The sequence below is a fragment of the Balaenoptera physalus genome (genome assembly GCF_965194825.1).
Source record: "Balaenoptera physalus genome assembly, chromosome: 8".
Taxonomy (NCBI): Eukaryota; Metazoa; Chordata; class Mammalia; order Artiodactyla; family Balaenopteridae; genus Balaenoptera; species Balaenoptera physalus.
This window is the reverse complement of record NC_138887.1, coordinates 94632814-94650706: the sequence shown is the minus strand read 5'-3', so window position 1 is coordinate 94650706 and position 17893 is coordinate 94632814. Positions and strand designations below refer to the sequence as shown.

At 38.1% G+C, this 17893-nt stretch overlaps 1 protein-coding gene across 8 annotated transcripts in view; it reads right to left on the bottom strand.

Moving 5' to 3' along the window:
• The window catches only part of CPED1 (cadherin like and PC-esterase domain containing 1), a 297503-nt gene that overhangs the window by 116819 nt on the left and 162791 nt on the right, over positions 1 to 17893 (bottom strand). Inside the window, exon 16 of one of the 8 annotated variants that reach the window (XM_082472289.1) lies at positions 11524 to 16054. The exons of the other annotated variants lie outside the window; for them this stretch is intronic. Coding sequence (XP_082328415.1) covers positions 16025 to 16054 — 30 coding nt within the window. The 3' untranslated portion in view covers positions 11524 to 16024. Of the gene's footprint in view, positions 1 to 11523; positions 16055 to 17893 lie in introns of those variants that run through there. 8 annotated transcript variants of the gene reach the window in all.

The window sequence follows — 17893 nt, the reverse complement described above, 5'->3', positions numbered from 1 at the left end:
TTTGGCAAAAAAATCATAATTAATAAAATCATTAATCATAGTAAATGTAATGCTTCAGAGAATACAGAATTTTGATCCTGTGGTTGGGGAAGACTACTTTTGAAATATTAGAATTTTCTCACTGACTTTTTAAGAATTGTAAATTTAAAAAAATCACTTCCGATTTTTATGGAGTGAAAGTTTAAATATCCATTGGGTAAAGAGGTCAGATGATAAGTAGCTTTTATTGAGCAACTCTCTTTACAACTCTCAGTACAACTCTGATCAGTAATAAATACTCATGCTATTATGGTGTCTAAAAAGTACGCCAGTAAGAAAGTACTCTGCCTACAAGGAGAGGCTGAGTCGAGTAAGGACCTCGGAAAGTGAGCTCAGTTCTTGCAAGTTTAAAAGCAGTAGACTCTTGAGGAGAACTAAAACTAATGGGTCTAGTACGGTCTTTCATGCTATAAAATCCACACAAAGTTATTTAACTTTTATATCAGATCCCAAATACGTTAAGGCATCTGCTTCAAACAGTTACAGGATGCAGGTAATGCATCTATTATCTTCATTAAGTTTCCCAATCAGAATTTATGCTATGATCCCTTTCAATAATCCCACGGTTTTAAACGTGATATCCCACCTTGCTGGAATATGACGCTTAGAAATCAAACAAAACAGGCTGAAGCTAGTGAAGGATGAAGGTCTCAGTACTTGTTTCGTTCCAAAGAACTCCTTTTTCCATAACGAAATGAATTCTGTTGACAGCCCCTTATTCTTAGGGTCCTTCCTCTCTCCTACAAGGGCTGAGGAAGGTTTCTTACGCTCTTTTGCCATCATCTTGGCTGCCCTCTGATTTCATGACCTTTGAGTTAATCCTTCTTTTTTTCCTATTAGCAAGTGTAAGCAGGCCAACTTCAAACGAACTGCAATAGGTCACGAGGTTTAATGGGCATAGAGATAATCATCTAAATTACATTTCTAGGTCTGATGGGCTAGACAGACTCAAGAGGGTGACTTTACCAGCAAATTTGCTGTTAATCAGCCAGGTTGGTGGGTCTGAGTATAGCTGCCTTTGCCTTCCTCCCCGAGGGGCTGGCTCGCATTGACTGATGAGTGAAGGCAGCTGCATTAACTTTCTTCTCCCACAAAATGTGTCGTGTCCCAAAAGGACATGAAAGTCAAACGTGGCCACAGCTCAAACACCAGACGCACTCTTTTCATCTCGGTGGAATTATCTGCCCTCTACTTGTAGATCGTGATCCTCTGCACAACAGTTGTTGCCGATTTTCACGATCTGTTAACACTTAGGAATTTTTACATTAAAGAACTTTTTTCTACATTTGTTTCTTGTAGCATCTAAGAAAATGCCATAACCTATTGTATATTTTTATTGCTGCATGATTCTTAACTTTAAAAGGAAGACGAAACATGGAATTACTCTAAAGATAAAAGGAACCAAAATAATTTTGCCTCTTAAAATTCAAAGACAAACATCCCTTTGGAACTGGCAGAGGGAACATCATCATGAGTTGTTTTTACAATACAGGCTTATCCAATCTGGTTACAAATTTCAGCGTATATCAGACAAAAACAGCAGCCTTTCCTCTGATAGAGTATGGTGTTAGAATATATGTTTAACTGAAATGCCAAAAAAGAATGAACTGGAATCATTTTTAAATTAATCAATATGTTGAATATATAAATGAATATGATACAGTATCTCTCATCTCTATAACACTTTATAATTTACAAAAGCCCTTTTTATCCATTATCATTTTATTCTTAATTACAATCCAATGAAAGAGTTTGGGGCAAATATTATTATCTCCATTTTAAACATCATAGCAATTTTCTGCTAAGTGGCAATCTCAATGTCACTAAGGTAGTAAGTGATAGAGGTCAGCAAGAAAATCCAGGTCTTCTGATGCGACACCCAATCCTTGTGTATAAATGAGTAACATTTCACAAAATGTGGTCTTCTGGTGGAATGCACTAGCGGTTTAAAAAAAAAAAAAAAGGCATTCACTCAATGAAGCCTTCTTGGCAGAGGTGGTGGGTAAATTGGGTTTATTCAATTAGCATTCTAAAGTGAAACAATCAGATATACTGAACTGATTTAACAAGAAGGATGTTAGTTTGTCAAAATAGCTGCATACATTACAATTCTTCTATAACCTTGGATGACTCTGAATAGCATGAAGTGTATAAAAGCCACAAATACAAGAAATCATATTTTGGCTTGATGCTGAAGAGACCGTGTAGAAATTTAACAAACCAATGGAATACAAATGATTTAAATGAAAGCCAGAAATCAAAAGAAATGTTGGAGTTTATAAATGCCATTCTTAAGATATTTTAAGACTTTTTCGAAATTGTAAAAATTTTACCTTCCCCACCCACTCACATACCAAAAAGAAGAAAAAGAAAGGAAGAATTTGGAAACTTTAGACTCAGTGGTGGTTAATTACACAGAGGACTGATGTAGTAGGATGAGGATACATTGTGAACTGTGTGGTGAGGTCTCTAGAGACTGGGGACAGAATGAAAGAGAAGGAAATTAGAGTGTGGAGGGTATTCATTTCTAAGAAAAGGACTTTTTAATGAAGTACAGATTGGTCAGATGATTACTAAATATATCATCACTCTTTGATGACTGAATACTAGGAGGAATGGGGTAAAGACTATTTGAATATATTCATACAAGAATATGTCACCAAACATGAATCTGGTCCATCGATGAGCACAGCCTTTATTTTCATTACTGGTCAGTTTAGAAGTTTCAACTTTTCAATGTTTAACAAAAAGAAGTGGACTTTGGCTTTTAAAAGTTGCTTTTTATCAAAACAGATACAAACAAAAAAACAAAAGAAAACAAGAAAAAAATACTTATTGGATTCTTAAACGAAGCTTTTATCCAAAATATACTACTTTGTTTGGTATGTCTTTTACCTGATATTTGGTGAAGTTTTCCTTTCTGTTTTGGTTCCTTTTTGTTTTCATAGATTTGAATTACGTTTAGCAAGGGCAAATGAAACTAAAAAACATCGTCATTTATGTTATCAAAATAACCATTGAAATATTCAGTCTGATATAATGTTATATAAGCAAAACATGAATGCCTTTGACAATTTTGGAGAATTCAAGAAAAAACGTAGGAAAACGTCTTTGTTGTTTAGAATCACTTATAGGAAAGGTTAGAAAATGTTAAGAAAATGAATAAATACACATTTGTGCCGTAAAGAATACAGAGTGATCAATATAAGATTGAAAGTCAAGCTATGGGAAGCACCACTGACGGCATTTATTTTGTTCCCTGAAAAGCTATCTCCCTGGTGACATTACCTAGAAATTAGTCTTTTCACACACCACAACAGGGTTTTTTGAGAAGTAAAGAAACTGTTTTTCCTATCATACAAGTAAATGGACTACAGAAGAACCATACTGAAAAGAGAATGCACCTGAGTTGCATAATCCTAAAAGCAGGTGCTTTTTATATGAGAAAGAAGGGCATACACTCCGATATTAAAAGGCAATGGTTCTCAGAGGGTGGTTCCTGGACCAGACGCCCAGGATCAGCATCACTATGAAACTTGTTAAACATGAAAATTCTGGGAACTACACTAGTCCTACTGAGTCAGAAACTGGGGCTGGGGCCAGCAATCTATGCTTTAACTAGCCTTCCAGGAGATTTCCAAGCATGCTCAAGTCTAAGAATCACTAGTATAAGGAAAAGCAGCGATGCGAGAGGAATGAAAGGACACTGAAGGCAGTTGACTATAGCAAGGACAGTGGGCCCTGGCAAAATGGTCCAACCCTTTCTGAGGGAGGGTATCGTCAGCCTGTACAAGCAATCGGTGACACTTAAGAAGCTAAGGTCGAGATGGAAGTGAACTAAAGAAGTATACTAGACTGGAGAGGAATGAGATGGCAAACCATGGGTCTAATCCTCCAAATCTGCTTTGGCACACAGCCCCCTTAAGCCCTGGGCCCAATAGCCAGCAGTGGGACAGGCCCCATGACATCTGGGAAAGGGAGTGATCACAGGGTCTTAATGAGCCCCTTGAATCAGACTTGTGATGTCCTAAACTTTTGATCTTTGGTATTTAAAACACACACACAATGAAAAAGAAGAGAATAGCATCTAGCAGTAAATTGAGACTGGGATAGTCTTCTAACTTTTCATTTATTTAAAATGTATAGATTAGTGAGGTTTTAAAAAGTCATTTGGTCCACCCCACCCTGTGATGCCTGAATTCTTTCTTTAATATTGCTCCCAAGTAGTCAACTAGTCTATGCTTTGGATACTTTGAAGAGAAACTGATTGCTTTTCGAGGGCACCTATTTTATTGTCTTTGGAAAGCTAGAGGTATGATAATGAGCTCACTTATATTGAACTGGTAGCTGTCTTCTTGCTGTTGTGAGGCTCAACAAAATACCAGAATTAGGGACATTTGTCATTTTTTTAACTGCCCGTTACTCAACCTCTTCTTATTTAGGAGGAATCCTGTACTATGAAATCTGGGTACACCTGCTCCATCTGTCTAGTAAATTGGATGAGAACCTGTGACCTAAATTTGACAACTGGATATCCCACCCTAAGAATTTGAGTCTGGAGCAAATGACAAATAAGAAGGGACAGTTTAGAGATTATCTATTGGCCCTGATGTTCAGCAGCAGTGGCAGAAGCAGCCGCCAGTGATGATGCCAGGAGGGACATCCAGACCAGATGGTTCCCATGGCGTGACATTGTCTGGGGCTTCTTCTACTTCCCTTGATTCCTATCTATTTTCTGGTTCTTTAGTCTTTCTGCAATAGCTCAGTTTTACAGGTTGTCAGGTATATTTTGGACAAGTTCCTTTTCCACTTAGGGTAGCCAGAATTGATTTCTGTTTCTTGCACCCAAGAACCTTGACTGTTAAAGTAGATTATGATGGAAGGTTGTGGGAAGTTGGGAGGGGGTAAGAAATAATGAATTTGACATTAAAGATGTTGACTGTGACAGAAGGTGGGTTATCTAAGTAAAAGTGGTTCATAGGCAGCTGGAGAAGTGGGTGGAGTCCATGAGGAGGGTTGAGACTGGAGGTAGGTAATTCATAGCCATCTTTAAAGTCCTAGGGCTGGAAGAAATATTCTTCCAGAAGATGAACCCTATATGGAATTCACCCATCTCTCCTGAGAGAGTATTCCAATTTCTTTTGATAATTGTTTCTTATCCATAGTCAGCTATGAGCTTTGGGTGACTGACCTCTTACCAGCTCTAGAGATAGACCTTGTTGGCTTAAGTTAATCAACAGTAAATAGTTGGGCACAAAATCAAATCAGAGATAATGAGATTTGTGCAGATTTTGCAAGAACTTCTAGGAATGCGACATGAGGATATGAAGTCTGTTATGGCCACAGACATGTGTAGACATCTGAGAGGACCTACAGTTGCCCAAGAGTTCCCAGGTGGAGTCTGAGGGAGAAGCAACAACCAGTATGGACACCAGTGAGATGAAGAGGAAACGGTGACACCATTTAAGCACTGAATCAGACTTCACCTGAAGCCAAAAATATCTCTAGATGTTTACATGTTTATGTTACTAGCTGTTACATCAGCTAGTAAATCCCCTTTATTTTTATTTATTTATTTTAAATGATAGTATTTTATTTAATTATTTAATTTATTTATTGGCTGTGCCACGTGGCTTGAGGGATTTTAGTTCCCCGACCAGGGAGAGAGTGGAGTCCTAACCACTGGACAGCCAGGGAATTCCCCCCTTTGTTTTAAAATTCAGTTCAAGTTGGATTTTTAACATTAGCAGCATAAACTGTTCTCACCATTAGATCCCTTCTCTTCAACTCCCCACACATATTAAGTTTATCATTTGTAATATGAGTAAAGCGGGTTATATCAGAAGACACAAACTGACAGTCTGAGTTGAATCTGATCACAGAAGTTTTATCTATGTTTGTTTGGTTTGCAGAGGGTCCCTTTTTAAAAATTATCACCAACGTATAAAACTTGGGGGGGTCTTCCATTAAAATCCAAATATTTGGTTTCTTTTGAAGATTCAGGGGATCTGACAATACTGAGCCAGAATTCCAAAATGGCATGATCACCTTGAGCTGAGCAGTTGCCGTTCACGTTGAACAAGGCACATGCTTTCCATTTTCCACAGTGCCTACCACCTCGTATTGCCTCACATTGGTCTAATTCTGTCACGTACGTTACCCACCTCTGAAAGGATTTGTGTTTGCAACACTTAATGGTCAGTGAGGTCTGTCCAGGCCTCTTAAGTTATTTCATTTAAGTAAAAGGTAAACAAATGCAAACAAAATGCAGTGAAACTGCCACTCTTGAAAGAGGAACTAACACACATTTGGAAGCCTAATCACACTCCGTATATCAGGCTTATAGGAATTTATTTGGGGCAGAACATGATGCCTGATAACAGGCATTTTATTTCATGGCTGAGCAGGTTTCCTCACTTGTCATCTGGGGCACAAATATCTCAGTGGGTTAGGAGCAGCTAATTAAATAACAATGACTATCATGAGCTTTAAAACCAGACAGACCTGAATTTAAGTCCTAGGTCTGCCCCGTGTTTGCTGTGATGATAGTGCCTATCACATACGGTTGTCATGTATAAAAGTGATAAAATATGCCAAGAACAGAACGTGACATGTAGGCATTTATTATGATAGACTGCTGTACTGTATGAGCTTATTCCAACAGTGTATAATAGTTCTGATTGAGGACTTTCAACTTGCAAGGTATAAATAAGAACTAATTTAATTTTTTCCAATAACTACAACTGTCATGCTCCATTGACAAATCTATCCCCTGTCTTAATGGGCCTGGACCCCTTAATGATATTAAAGCTCTGTATCATTACACTTCAGTCATTGTCATTTATAAAAAGTCTCATTTTCATTAGAAAGGTTAAGCCTATTCACTAAAACTTTAATTTTATACTAGACCCAAAGCTTTCCAGAGGGAAGGTTAGACTTGTAGCTCCTGCAGCTTATGATGGGTTTAATTCTAAGATGGCCCTTACAGTTCTTGGCCCCTAGTGTATATACATGTTCTTCCAGTTATTCAAGAAAACACTAATCTAGATGTTGCTGTGAAGGGATTTTTGCAGATGTAATAACGTCCCAAATCAGTTGACCTTAAATTAGGGAGATTAAATCTGGGTTTAGAGATCCGAGACAGGGAAGACAGAGAGAGAGAAAGAAATGAATCTGAGAGGGATTCAAGATGTGGGAGATTCTCCATTGCCAGCTCGGAGATGGAGGGAACCACATGGCAAGGAATGCAGGCAGCCTCTGGGAGCTGAGAGAAACCCTCAGCTGACAGGTAGCAAGGAAACAGAAACTTCAGTCCTACAGCTGCAAGGAACTGAATTCTGCAACAACCTGAATAAACTTGGAAGCCAATTCTTTCCCAGAGCCTCCAGCCAAGAATTCCACCTGACCAACACCTTGGTTTCAGCTTTCAGCTCCTGAGCAGAGAAACCAGTCACACTGTCCCTGGATTTCTGAGCTACTAAACTGTGAACTAGTAAATGGATGTTGTATTTTTTTAAAATTTTTATTGAATATAACTGATTCACAATGTTGTGTTAGCTTCAGGTGTGCAGCAAAGTGATTAGGTTATCTATCTATCTATCTATATGTATACATATATTTTTTTACATTCTTTTTCACTATAGGTTATTACAAGATACTGAGTTTCGTCCCCTGTGCTATACAGTAGGTCCTTGTTGGTTATCTACTTTATATGGATGTTGTTTTAAGCTGAAAAATGTGTGATAATTTATTACAAACAAATAGAACACTAACACCAGGAGGCTGGAGGTAGTGGATGAGATATTCTCTCTCGGGCTTTCCTAAACTCACTCCTCTTGATCTGAGTCAGGAAGAAGGAGAGGGAAAGAGAAACCTCCTCTTCAGTGCTCATCATTGTTGACCTAGCTCATTGTCTACACTTGATGTGGATGGAGGTAGCCTCAAATAAGTGCTGATGATGAAGCAGCTGCCTGGAGCACTGAGTCTCAGCTACCTTTTTCAGCTGAGCTCATTTACAGCCTAAGGTACCTAGTTGTCCCATGCTGGGTCCCTGATTAGCCTATAGAAGAACCTAGGTTTTTCTACCTTCTACAGCTTCAAAACTGGGGGCTATGGCTTGAGACAGATATATCTCCAGGCCTTGAGATATACCTCTTGGTATAGATATAGTTCTAGGTCCTTGTCCTTTCTTAGCCTCTGAACCTCACCAATTGCAATATCTCAGAAAGCTCTTTCTCCTTCTAGTAGTACAAGGTCATTCTGCAAGTCATGTAACTAAGCAGACATCCAACCGGGTAAATAAACACCTTTCTCTCCTTGAAATCATCTCCAAACTATGAAGGTGATTCCTTCAGAGAGACGAAATCATGGACACCTTTCTCCACTAGAAGTGGTGGGAAGTAGGTAGCCTTACTTCTAGAGCAATGCATTCCCCAAAGGTCAACTCTTCTCTTTCTCAGTCCCTTCATACCTCTCTTGATGCTAAGTATGGGAAAGTCAAAGGCTAAGAAGGTGGCTTTCTTTTTACTGAGGCAAGAAGTGTTTAGAAACTTTGCATTATTTGGTTACCTTCAGGGGCAAGAATGATGCCAACACTATTCTCCTACGAATGTAATGATGCATTTTAACATTTTTGAAAGGTTGTATCCATATGACCCAGAGCATAACTTAAAGAAACAGAACATATATTTTGTATTTAGCTTGGAAGTATCATTTAATTTTACAAATATCAATTAAGAATCTTTCTAGGCATTGTACTAAGTGGGGTGATTAAAGACCTAGAATTTGGCCTGAAGAAACGTACTCTGCATGTGTGTATGCATGCAAACACCAATGCACATATGTGCATGTGAAAGAGAGAGAGACAAAGAGAGAGAATGAGAAAGAAAGAGAGAGGCAGAGAGATAGTAGAGAGACAGAGCGTAAGTTCCAGGAACAGACTGTTAGTCAAGTATAGTGTTATAATAAAGATTTACCCACAAAGATTTCACTATCTTGAAGAATATTGTGCTAATGGGTAGGGGAATTCGCTCTGTTTAAAATAGGATATGAAAGAGGTTCTGAGTGCTCCTTCTGGTAAAAAAAAAATAAGAGATTCATTTAAAAAATACTTTTAAAAAATACATTTAAACCAAACATTTGAAGACTTAAACATGTGTATCCCCTCTAATTCTTTCCTGGTGTAATGAATCCATGTACTTGGCCTAATGGATCCATGTACTTTTGTTTGGATTTTTTGAAAAAGCAAAACAAAACAAAACATGAACAAACAAACACAAACTTTTGATCAAGTCAGAGGCCCTCTTCGACCTCCCCCAGAGCAGGATCTTACTGAAAAGTGACAATCCTTCTCCACCCATGGATCCTCAGGGCAGTTTTGAAAAATCTGAGATGTTCATAGATGTTTTTACTCTTTCTTGGATGTAAAATTTAAACTTTATACCATTTTTATTATACCTAATAAAAAATGAAACCTTTATTCTGTGGGTCTGCAAAAGCAACTTTTGAAGTTGGATGTATCTATCAACATACTTATTAAAAAGCATTTTTTTCCCTACAGTTTTGGAGAGAGTCTGAAAACCAATGTCAGTATGGCTTAGATATTCATAATTGTTTACACATGTTTCAGTAACAAAATATATTTGGGGGGGTTGGCACTTTACTTTTAGGATTTGAGGCAGCTGGAAATTATTATCATTATGGGCAAAAGTGTTCTAACTAGATAATGGTGTTAAAAAGAATATAATACTCCTGGAACATTACTTCTAATATACAGCACCTATTATTTTATTAAGTTATTTAAATATGGATTGGTTGTTGTCTGGTCAGTTACACACTAAGATATCTAAGTAAATAGATATCTCAGAATTAGTATCAAATAGAAAATGACTGTGGTTTCCTATTATTAATATTATTATTGTTACACCGAGAAACCTTAGTAATCCTTTTAAGGGCTTGATAGTTAATATTCCACATATTGCAGAGACAAATTCTAATTAAATATTTAAGAAATAGGACATCGTTTCCAATCATGATGCAAGGTATCAAATACCTTGGAGATGTATAAAAATTCTTTTCATATTCGCTTATCCAAGGGAAAAGAAACAATAATTAATAAGGGATTCTGTGCCTCCCAGAACCTGAAGTGTTTCTTCTAAGGAGCTAGACTATGTTAAGAACCAAAGGGAAGCTAGGTTCAAAGGAAATTCATCTAATATTTGTGCTCTGGTTATGAAAGGGAGTGAGAGGCTGATCATTAGCGGCATGTGGCCAGTTGGCAGGAAGGCTGCGGGCCAGACTGAGGGGTTAGTGTGATCACAGATGGACTTAGCATGGGAAAGAGGATGCCAGAGAGTCCCAGGCAGTGCATGCTATTTTGGGGGCTTTATACGAATCATTATTTTTTCATTCTGTGCCAGTATTGACACAGACAAATGTATTTGTTCACTGGCTATTGAAGATTTGCAGATTACCAAAATAAGTCTCATCCTTGGACACATCACTGAGAGAGGATTTTTTAAAATAATGCTTTATACTACCTCTAAATATAATGCCTTCCTTTCATCAAGAGGATATATTTTTTAATATCAAGAGGATGCCAAAAGACTTAACAAATAAGGGTGTGGAATAGTAGGGTACATATTCTAAAGAGGAAATAGAGACCTCTTTTTATTCAAGGAGAATGGTTGGTAAATTTGCAATCGATCATTCATTTGATAAATTTAGAAATATCAATTTTGCATTAAAGACTTTCTTAAGGATGGAGAACTGGCTCAAGGAACTCAGGAACCGTGTCTAGGTCTGGATTCCAATAGCTCTTCTACATAGGGTACAACTACTCACTGCCGGGAGGTTTGATAACCAGCCCAGGGGTTCTCATCCTCACTCTGCAGTGACTGGCAATGAACCTTGGTAATTTATTGACTATAAACCTTGGCATGTTATTGAGTTTTATTTGTATCCAGGGTGAGGAGTTAGACATCCAAGATTCCCCCAACTCTAAAGTTTAATGTGTCACATACATACAATGGAATATTACTCAGCCATAAAAAGAAGTGAAATTGAGTTATTTGTAGGGCGGTGGATGGACCTAGAGACTGTCATACAGAGTGAAGTAAGTCAGAAAGAGAAAAACAGGGCTTCCCTGGTGGCGCAGTGGTTGAGGGTCTGCCTGCCAATGCGGGGGACACGGGTTCGAGCCCTGGTCTGGGAGGATCCCGCGTGCCATGGAGCGGCTCGGCCCGTGAGCCACGATTACTGAGCCTGCGCGTCTGGAGCCCGTGCTCGGCAACGAGAGGCCGCGATAGTGAGGGGCCCGTGCACCGCGATGAAGAGCGGCCCCCGCTTGCCACAACTGGAGGAAGTCCTCACGCAGAGGCGAAGACCCAACACAGCCATACATACATACATACATACATACATACATAAAAAGAATGTAAGCAGACAAGAATAGCATTAAAAAAAATAAAAATTAAAAAAAACGAGAAAAACAAATACCGTATGCTAACACATATATAAGGAATCTAAAAAAATAATAATAATTGTTCTGAAGAACCTAGGGTCAGGACAGGAATAAAGATGCAGAGGTAGAGAATGGACTTGAGGACATGGGGAGGGGGAAGAGTAAGCTGGGACGAAGTGAGAGAGTGGCATGGACATATATACACTACCAAACGTAAAATAGATAGCCAGTGGGAAGCAGCTGCATAGCACAGGGAGATCAGCTCGGTGCTTTGTGACCACCTGGAGGGGTGGGATAGGGAGGGTGGGAGGGAGACACAAGAGGGAGGGTTTATGGGGATGTATGTATATGTATAGCTGATTCACTTTGTTATACAGCAGAAACTAGCACACCATTAAAAATAAATAAATTTAAAAAAATAAAGTTTAATGTGATGTTGGAACACAAGTTTAACAAATGTCATAAAAATGAATATAACTCCTGCCCACAGAGCTACTGGTCAGTCCTACAGCTAGAGACATACTCAGCTACTCACACTCCCCTCCACTGGCATCTGCCTCATTTTCAGCTTTGGCCCCTGAAGCCCTTCCCCGCTATGATATCCTCAGTTAAGAAGATTTTTTCCCAAGTTTTACTGAGATATAACTGACAAAGAGGATTTCTGAAAGTTCCCTGTAACCTAACCTCACTTGTAAACTTTCTTTTATAGAAAAAAAAAAAAATGACTACATGATCCAAACAATAACCTACAAATTAACATTTGGGGCCAAAGCATTTTGGAAAACATATACTTATTTCAGCAATCTACTTTTGGAGCAGAGCGGAGTGCCTAAGAGCATAGCTTGTAAAGTAGCAGAGTTCTGGAACCAGGCTGCCTGGGTTCAAAAACAGACTCTGCTACTTCTAAGCTATGTGACCTTGGGCAAGTTCTCTGGGCCTCCATTTCTCCATCTATGGAATAGGAATTATCAAAGTGTCTACCTTCTAAGTGTTTTGCTTTGAGAATTGAGTTAATAAATGTAAAGCAATTAGAATAGGCCCAGGCACACAATAAGTGGTGGAAAAAATGTTAGATACTATGCAACTTAAATATTCTCAAAAGAGACAAATTTCTAATCTGTGAAGATGTATTAACATTTGGGAAATATCCAAAAGTCATTTGGAACAAATTCTGATTTTTAAAAAGTGGGGGAATGTTTAGCAGTTTGGGTTGAAATTATGATGTGTATATAGAATGAGACTTGTTTTCTCATTTAGATTATTATCAGGTATAAATAAGTTTATTGTCTTTTGAAATGATGGCTTTCAAAATGATAGTCCTTCTTTCAAAAAGAGATTATACATACTAAAACACTAAATTATGGTTATACCCTGTGCCTGATGACACAAAGGTATAATCTTTGTCCTTTGCTGTTCATTTGTAAAAATGGCACAGGGAGCATTGAGTTCCTTATCTTTAATGGAATCCACCAGAAAGATATCGCCTTGTTTGGCAAAGAAATACTTCGCCTCTTTTTGTTGAAAACTCTTGTATTCTCAGTTTCTCAGCTGAGATTGCTAACAAGATGACATACAAAATTAATCATGCAACTATCAAAATTAAAACACATGTTCAGGGCAAATTTTACACTCAATTCTGGAATTTTTGTTTTAGCACCTTCGCTACAAAATTTATAGTATAATTTAGCACAGGTGGTTTGTTCTGCAAAGCCCTTCACATGTTTACATCTTGTTAAATCAAAATTTAAATATAAGCAATTAAAAAATCTCCAAATCATTTTGGTAGACCTCAATAGAAAAAAATAAAGCCTGTTTTAAACTTTCCTCCTTTACCAACCTGAAGACATATTTTATTTATCTGCCTATTTCTCTTTTGCAAACACGTATACTGAGCTCCTCCTGTGCCCAAGCACTATTTGAAGCTCCTCACGATATTAACTCAGGTTTTCCTTAAAACCACCTTATGGGGTCAGTACTATTATATCTATGACAGATGAGAAACTTTCATAAGATCTCCAAACACGCACGTGATGAACTGCAACTCAAATCCAGACAGCATAAATAATGTTTTGATGAAAGTATTTAAGAGGGGTTATTTCACTTAAAGAAAATGTTTCCCTCCCTGTTATTTCTAAAACCTTTGAAATCTGGGTCTCTTAACTTTATCAGGAATTTAATTTTAAAATAACCTATCAGGTCAAGAATTCCACATGAAAAATTTATTTTCCAAATCATTAGGTCTGGAAAGATCATCCTGAAGCATTTGGGAGGTGAGAGGGAGGGGAGGCAGAGGAGGTGAAAAACCCCCCAAAGTCAGTGAAAGTCTGCACCACATTGCTGAAGAATGAGGTTCTGAAGAGTCGGGGGGCCAGTGGAGTGGAGAGGTCTGATGGGCTTTGAACAGTGAGGTCATGCTCAGTGTTTTAAACTCATTAGTCCTGCCTAAAAAAAATGGATGTGGGCAAGAAAGAAGAAAAGAAAGACAAATTAGCAGCATTTTCAAAAGAAGTTAAATATGTCAGGCAGTCAGGGGTCCTAATTCTGCCTTGAGGGAACATGTGTCAAACCAGCTTGTAGTTCTGCAATCGGTGAAACCGTCTGCAAGAAATACCCCATCCCTCATTCTTGTTCCTACAACACACGCCTATGGAAGGAAAGGTTAGAGTTGGTCAATTGCATGTGGAAATTTTCTCCACATCACCTAATTGAGACACGGGGCCAATCTTTCTTTGAACAAAAAACCAATCTGGTATAGCCTGCTGAAAGAAAGCACAGCGATGGCTCTGACTAATGAGGACAACGATAACTGCCCAAATGACGTATTATTAAATTTCGTCCCCTGGACCACCATGACCTACAACTCACAACCACTTTCTGAGCCCGGGAGCAGAAAGCAACGGTGAGGAAGCGCTGCACAGATGTTTATTTCTAAGGCAATATTAGATTTGGTGGCACTCTGAAAACTATAATAATTGCTGATTCTCTGTGCTCACAGAGATCATTGAAAGACTACACATAACTCCAAAATGTCCTATTGTGATATAGATACTAATTTCTTTATCATTAGGACTATAAATCAAATAATATGTGGCAATAGTATAGTTGCTGGGACAAAGTAGGTGCTCAATAAATTGAATTACAATCATGTACAGTTATGCCAGAAATGAAACTGTCCTTATTATGCTTGTTGCTGCTAGGGATCTTCTGCTTCAGATTATGAGTTACTAGAATAAGAATTTTTTTTAACATGGACTTTTTCATATCTCTGAAATTGTATACAGCATTGGCTGTGATTGTACATTATTCCTTGAGACAAAGGGTCAAAACTTTCATGAGATATTCAAAAGGGTACCTGCTTCCTCCAAAAGATGAAGAATCACTGGCTCAGGGACATCATTTGCCTTCCCTTGTCTTATACAGAGCCAAGCTCTGTTGTTTGATGAAGCCAAAAATGTCTTTTTAAAAATAAGTCATGTTCTAGACTTGCTTTGGAGTGGGAGGAGGACTTATAAAACTGCTCACCTTAATACCCAAGGTCTCTCCTCTCTCTCACTACCACCCTCGCTATTCTGGTGTATAACTTTGCTAGAGTTAATCTGGACTTGAGAAATGGGCAAGAAAATGGAGAAGGAGAAATTAAAGATCTAGGGACCCTCTGCAGCCATTAAAGCCCCAAAAGTGGGTATTTAGGAATTGGAGTTATCAAAAAGGGACTCTGTTTATCTGCTTCTCTTTTAACTAAACCTCCTTCAAAGTTTCAAATGTCACATTTGAAATGCGGTAAATCTAACAGAATATTTTATTTAAAAACCTCCCAGGTTTTTTCTTTTTCTATTTCCCTGTCCAATAGTTCTGAAATTAGAAGACTAATTCTTAGAATGTCAAAACATAAACTTCAAACGAACATGACTGTATACAGAAGGTTGCACTCAGGGAAACCTCTGGATGCTGTCGGAAGCCAGGAAGACCCGATTCTCTTCCACAGGGTCTTGGCGCTGCTGCGCTAACGGTAGTAAAAGTTTGTTTCTTCTTGTAAAAGAAGCAGATGTGACTTGGAGAAACATGGAGGAACAGATGTGCTGAGCAAACGTTTTTATTTAAGCGGTAATTTATCTGACCATAAGTTACATTAACTCAGAGGTGAGTGTTTAACATAACTCGTTTTCACCAACTCAGAAAGATAATTTATAGAAGCACTAAAAGAGATCGTGAGTTAAAGAACACACCCCTATCATCTTTGCCTGCTTTTTAAGAAAACAATGTTACACAAAATTCCCAAGCCTTTGGTGTCTGTGAAGGTTTACTGGGCACTGAGGTAGCCTCTGCGTTCAGAATGTCTGGGTGTGCAAACTGCTCGTGAAAATAGCAGATCATTCCCCTGGGTGCTACATGGGCTCATGAAGAATGCCGGTAAAGGGTTGTGCAGGCTTAGCGCACAGAACTTGAAACAACTGCAGAAGGCTAAGTGCTGAAGTCAAGGGCATTTAAGAAGACTTGAAAGAGTGCCTACAATTGAGGTCATTGCTAAGGAAATGGATGAATCTGCTGCAGATCCTGCAGAGGGAAGCAGAAGACAAGAGCCAGTTCTCTACCAGGCGCAGTGGCAACCATGCCTACAGCATACACTACTTTTAGCAGTCCAGGAAAACATCTGAATCTCCCTTAAATTTAGAAGAAAGAAAATGAAATTTTAGGTCCAAGAAAAGTCTCTATTCTCTATAGAGATGAGTCTTTCTAGAGAAGAATATTAATATGTTCATCGTTATATCAACACAGTGGTAAAATACAATTTTAAGTATTTTTTTTCCTGAAAGAAGGGGTCCACAAAGGCAAAAGTGCCAGGACCCATGAACCTCAGGAATGCAACCGTGTGGAACAGCCCAGGTCACTCACTGTCCTTTCTAACTCCCAGCTCGTCATTCCTGTCCTGATTCCTTTATAATTCCAGAATTTCTCGGTACTATAGGCTCCTACTTCTTTTGCTGTCCTCTTTCTTCCCTCATCTCCTTCTCTATACACTTGCAGGTAAGCCCTAGAGGGGCATCGGGACCAAGAGTTTTCATGATGGTGATGACGACGATGATACTAATTCAACCTTGACCGAGCACTTGATCGTGTACTAGGCTTGTGACAGAACTCTGCATTAATTATCTAGTTGAATCCTCAGACTGGTGCTATAAGATAGGTTCTATTACTAGTTCTAGTCTTGAAGATAAGAAAACTGAAGCTTAGGGGAGCTTATAAGCCTTGCACTAGGAGACACAGCCAATGAGGGCAGTTAGAAGCAGAGCCGGGACCACAGTCAGGCTTCTCTGACAGTGATTATAAGCATGAGCCTTGGAGTCCATGGCTTTTAATCACTAGGTTAGGAAAATGGCCTGAGATGCTTTGTTAAGATGCAGTTTGCCCTGATAAAATAATTTCCACAGAGAAAAGTGACTCTCATCCTATTTGTAGAGCAAGAGAATATTCTGACTTTTACAAAGGAGACATTCTTTTCTACATGTTTAAAAACTAAGTGCAGTATTCGATCAAAGCATTCAGGAGCCTACTTAATTTTCACTCATTAAAGGCAGAGAGATATCATAGGAAGTCATCAGAGGTGGAAATTTACCCTTGAAGAAACTGTTCATGACGCCCTTGAGAAATATCACCAAAATATACAGCATTTAATATAAAATCTAAATAAATATAATAAATATAAAATATAAATAAATTAATATAGATAGAAATAAATAAATTAATGTATAAATAAATCTAAAAATATAAAATACTTAGCCTAAGACTTAGTTTCCTCGTAGAAGGGGATAGGGTGGAGTAGATAATAAAAATTAGCTACATTATCTAATCTGCTTGTGAAGATTAAATAAGAGTCTGAAAGGCAGGATTTTTTTCACCTTGACGACTGTGTCACTGAAGCACTGTCAAACTGTCAGCTCTACAGCACAGCCTTCTCACTGTCATGAAGTATGCGTGAACAAAGTTTTTTTTTAAGTTTTGAAAAAATGTACTGTGGATATTTTAATAGAAACAATAAGGTAGTAAGGTGTGTTCAATAGTGAAAGCGATTAATTGGAAATTGTTCCAATTGTGTAATCAAGCATAACATTAAAAAAAAGCCTGTGCACTAGAAATCATTTTAACAATGAGTAGCAATAATAGTATTCTGGCTAAGTAGAATTCTAATATGTAAACTATTATAACCTCATTTAAATATTGGATACCAATATAGTCAGATATTGGGATATATAAAGTGTCTAGTAAAATATTAGATATTAGCTCTAAAACTTTCCTCATAGGTAGACTCTCAATGGGAAGACTCTGCTATCTGATATTACTCACCAAATAAAGATTATGAAGACCTCAGAATTTTGCAGTGACTCCAGAACATTA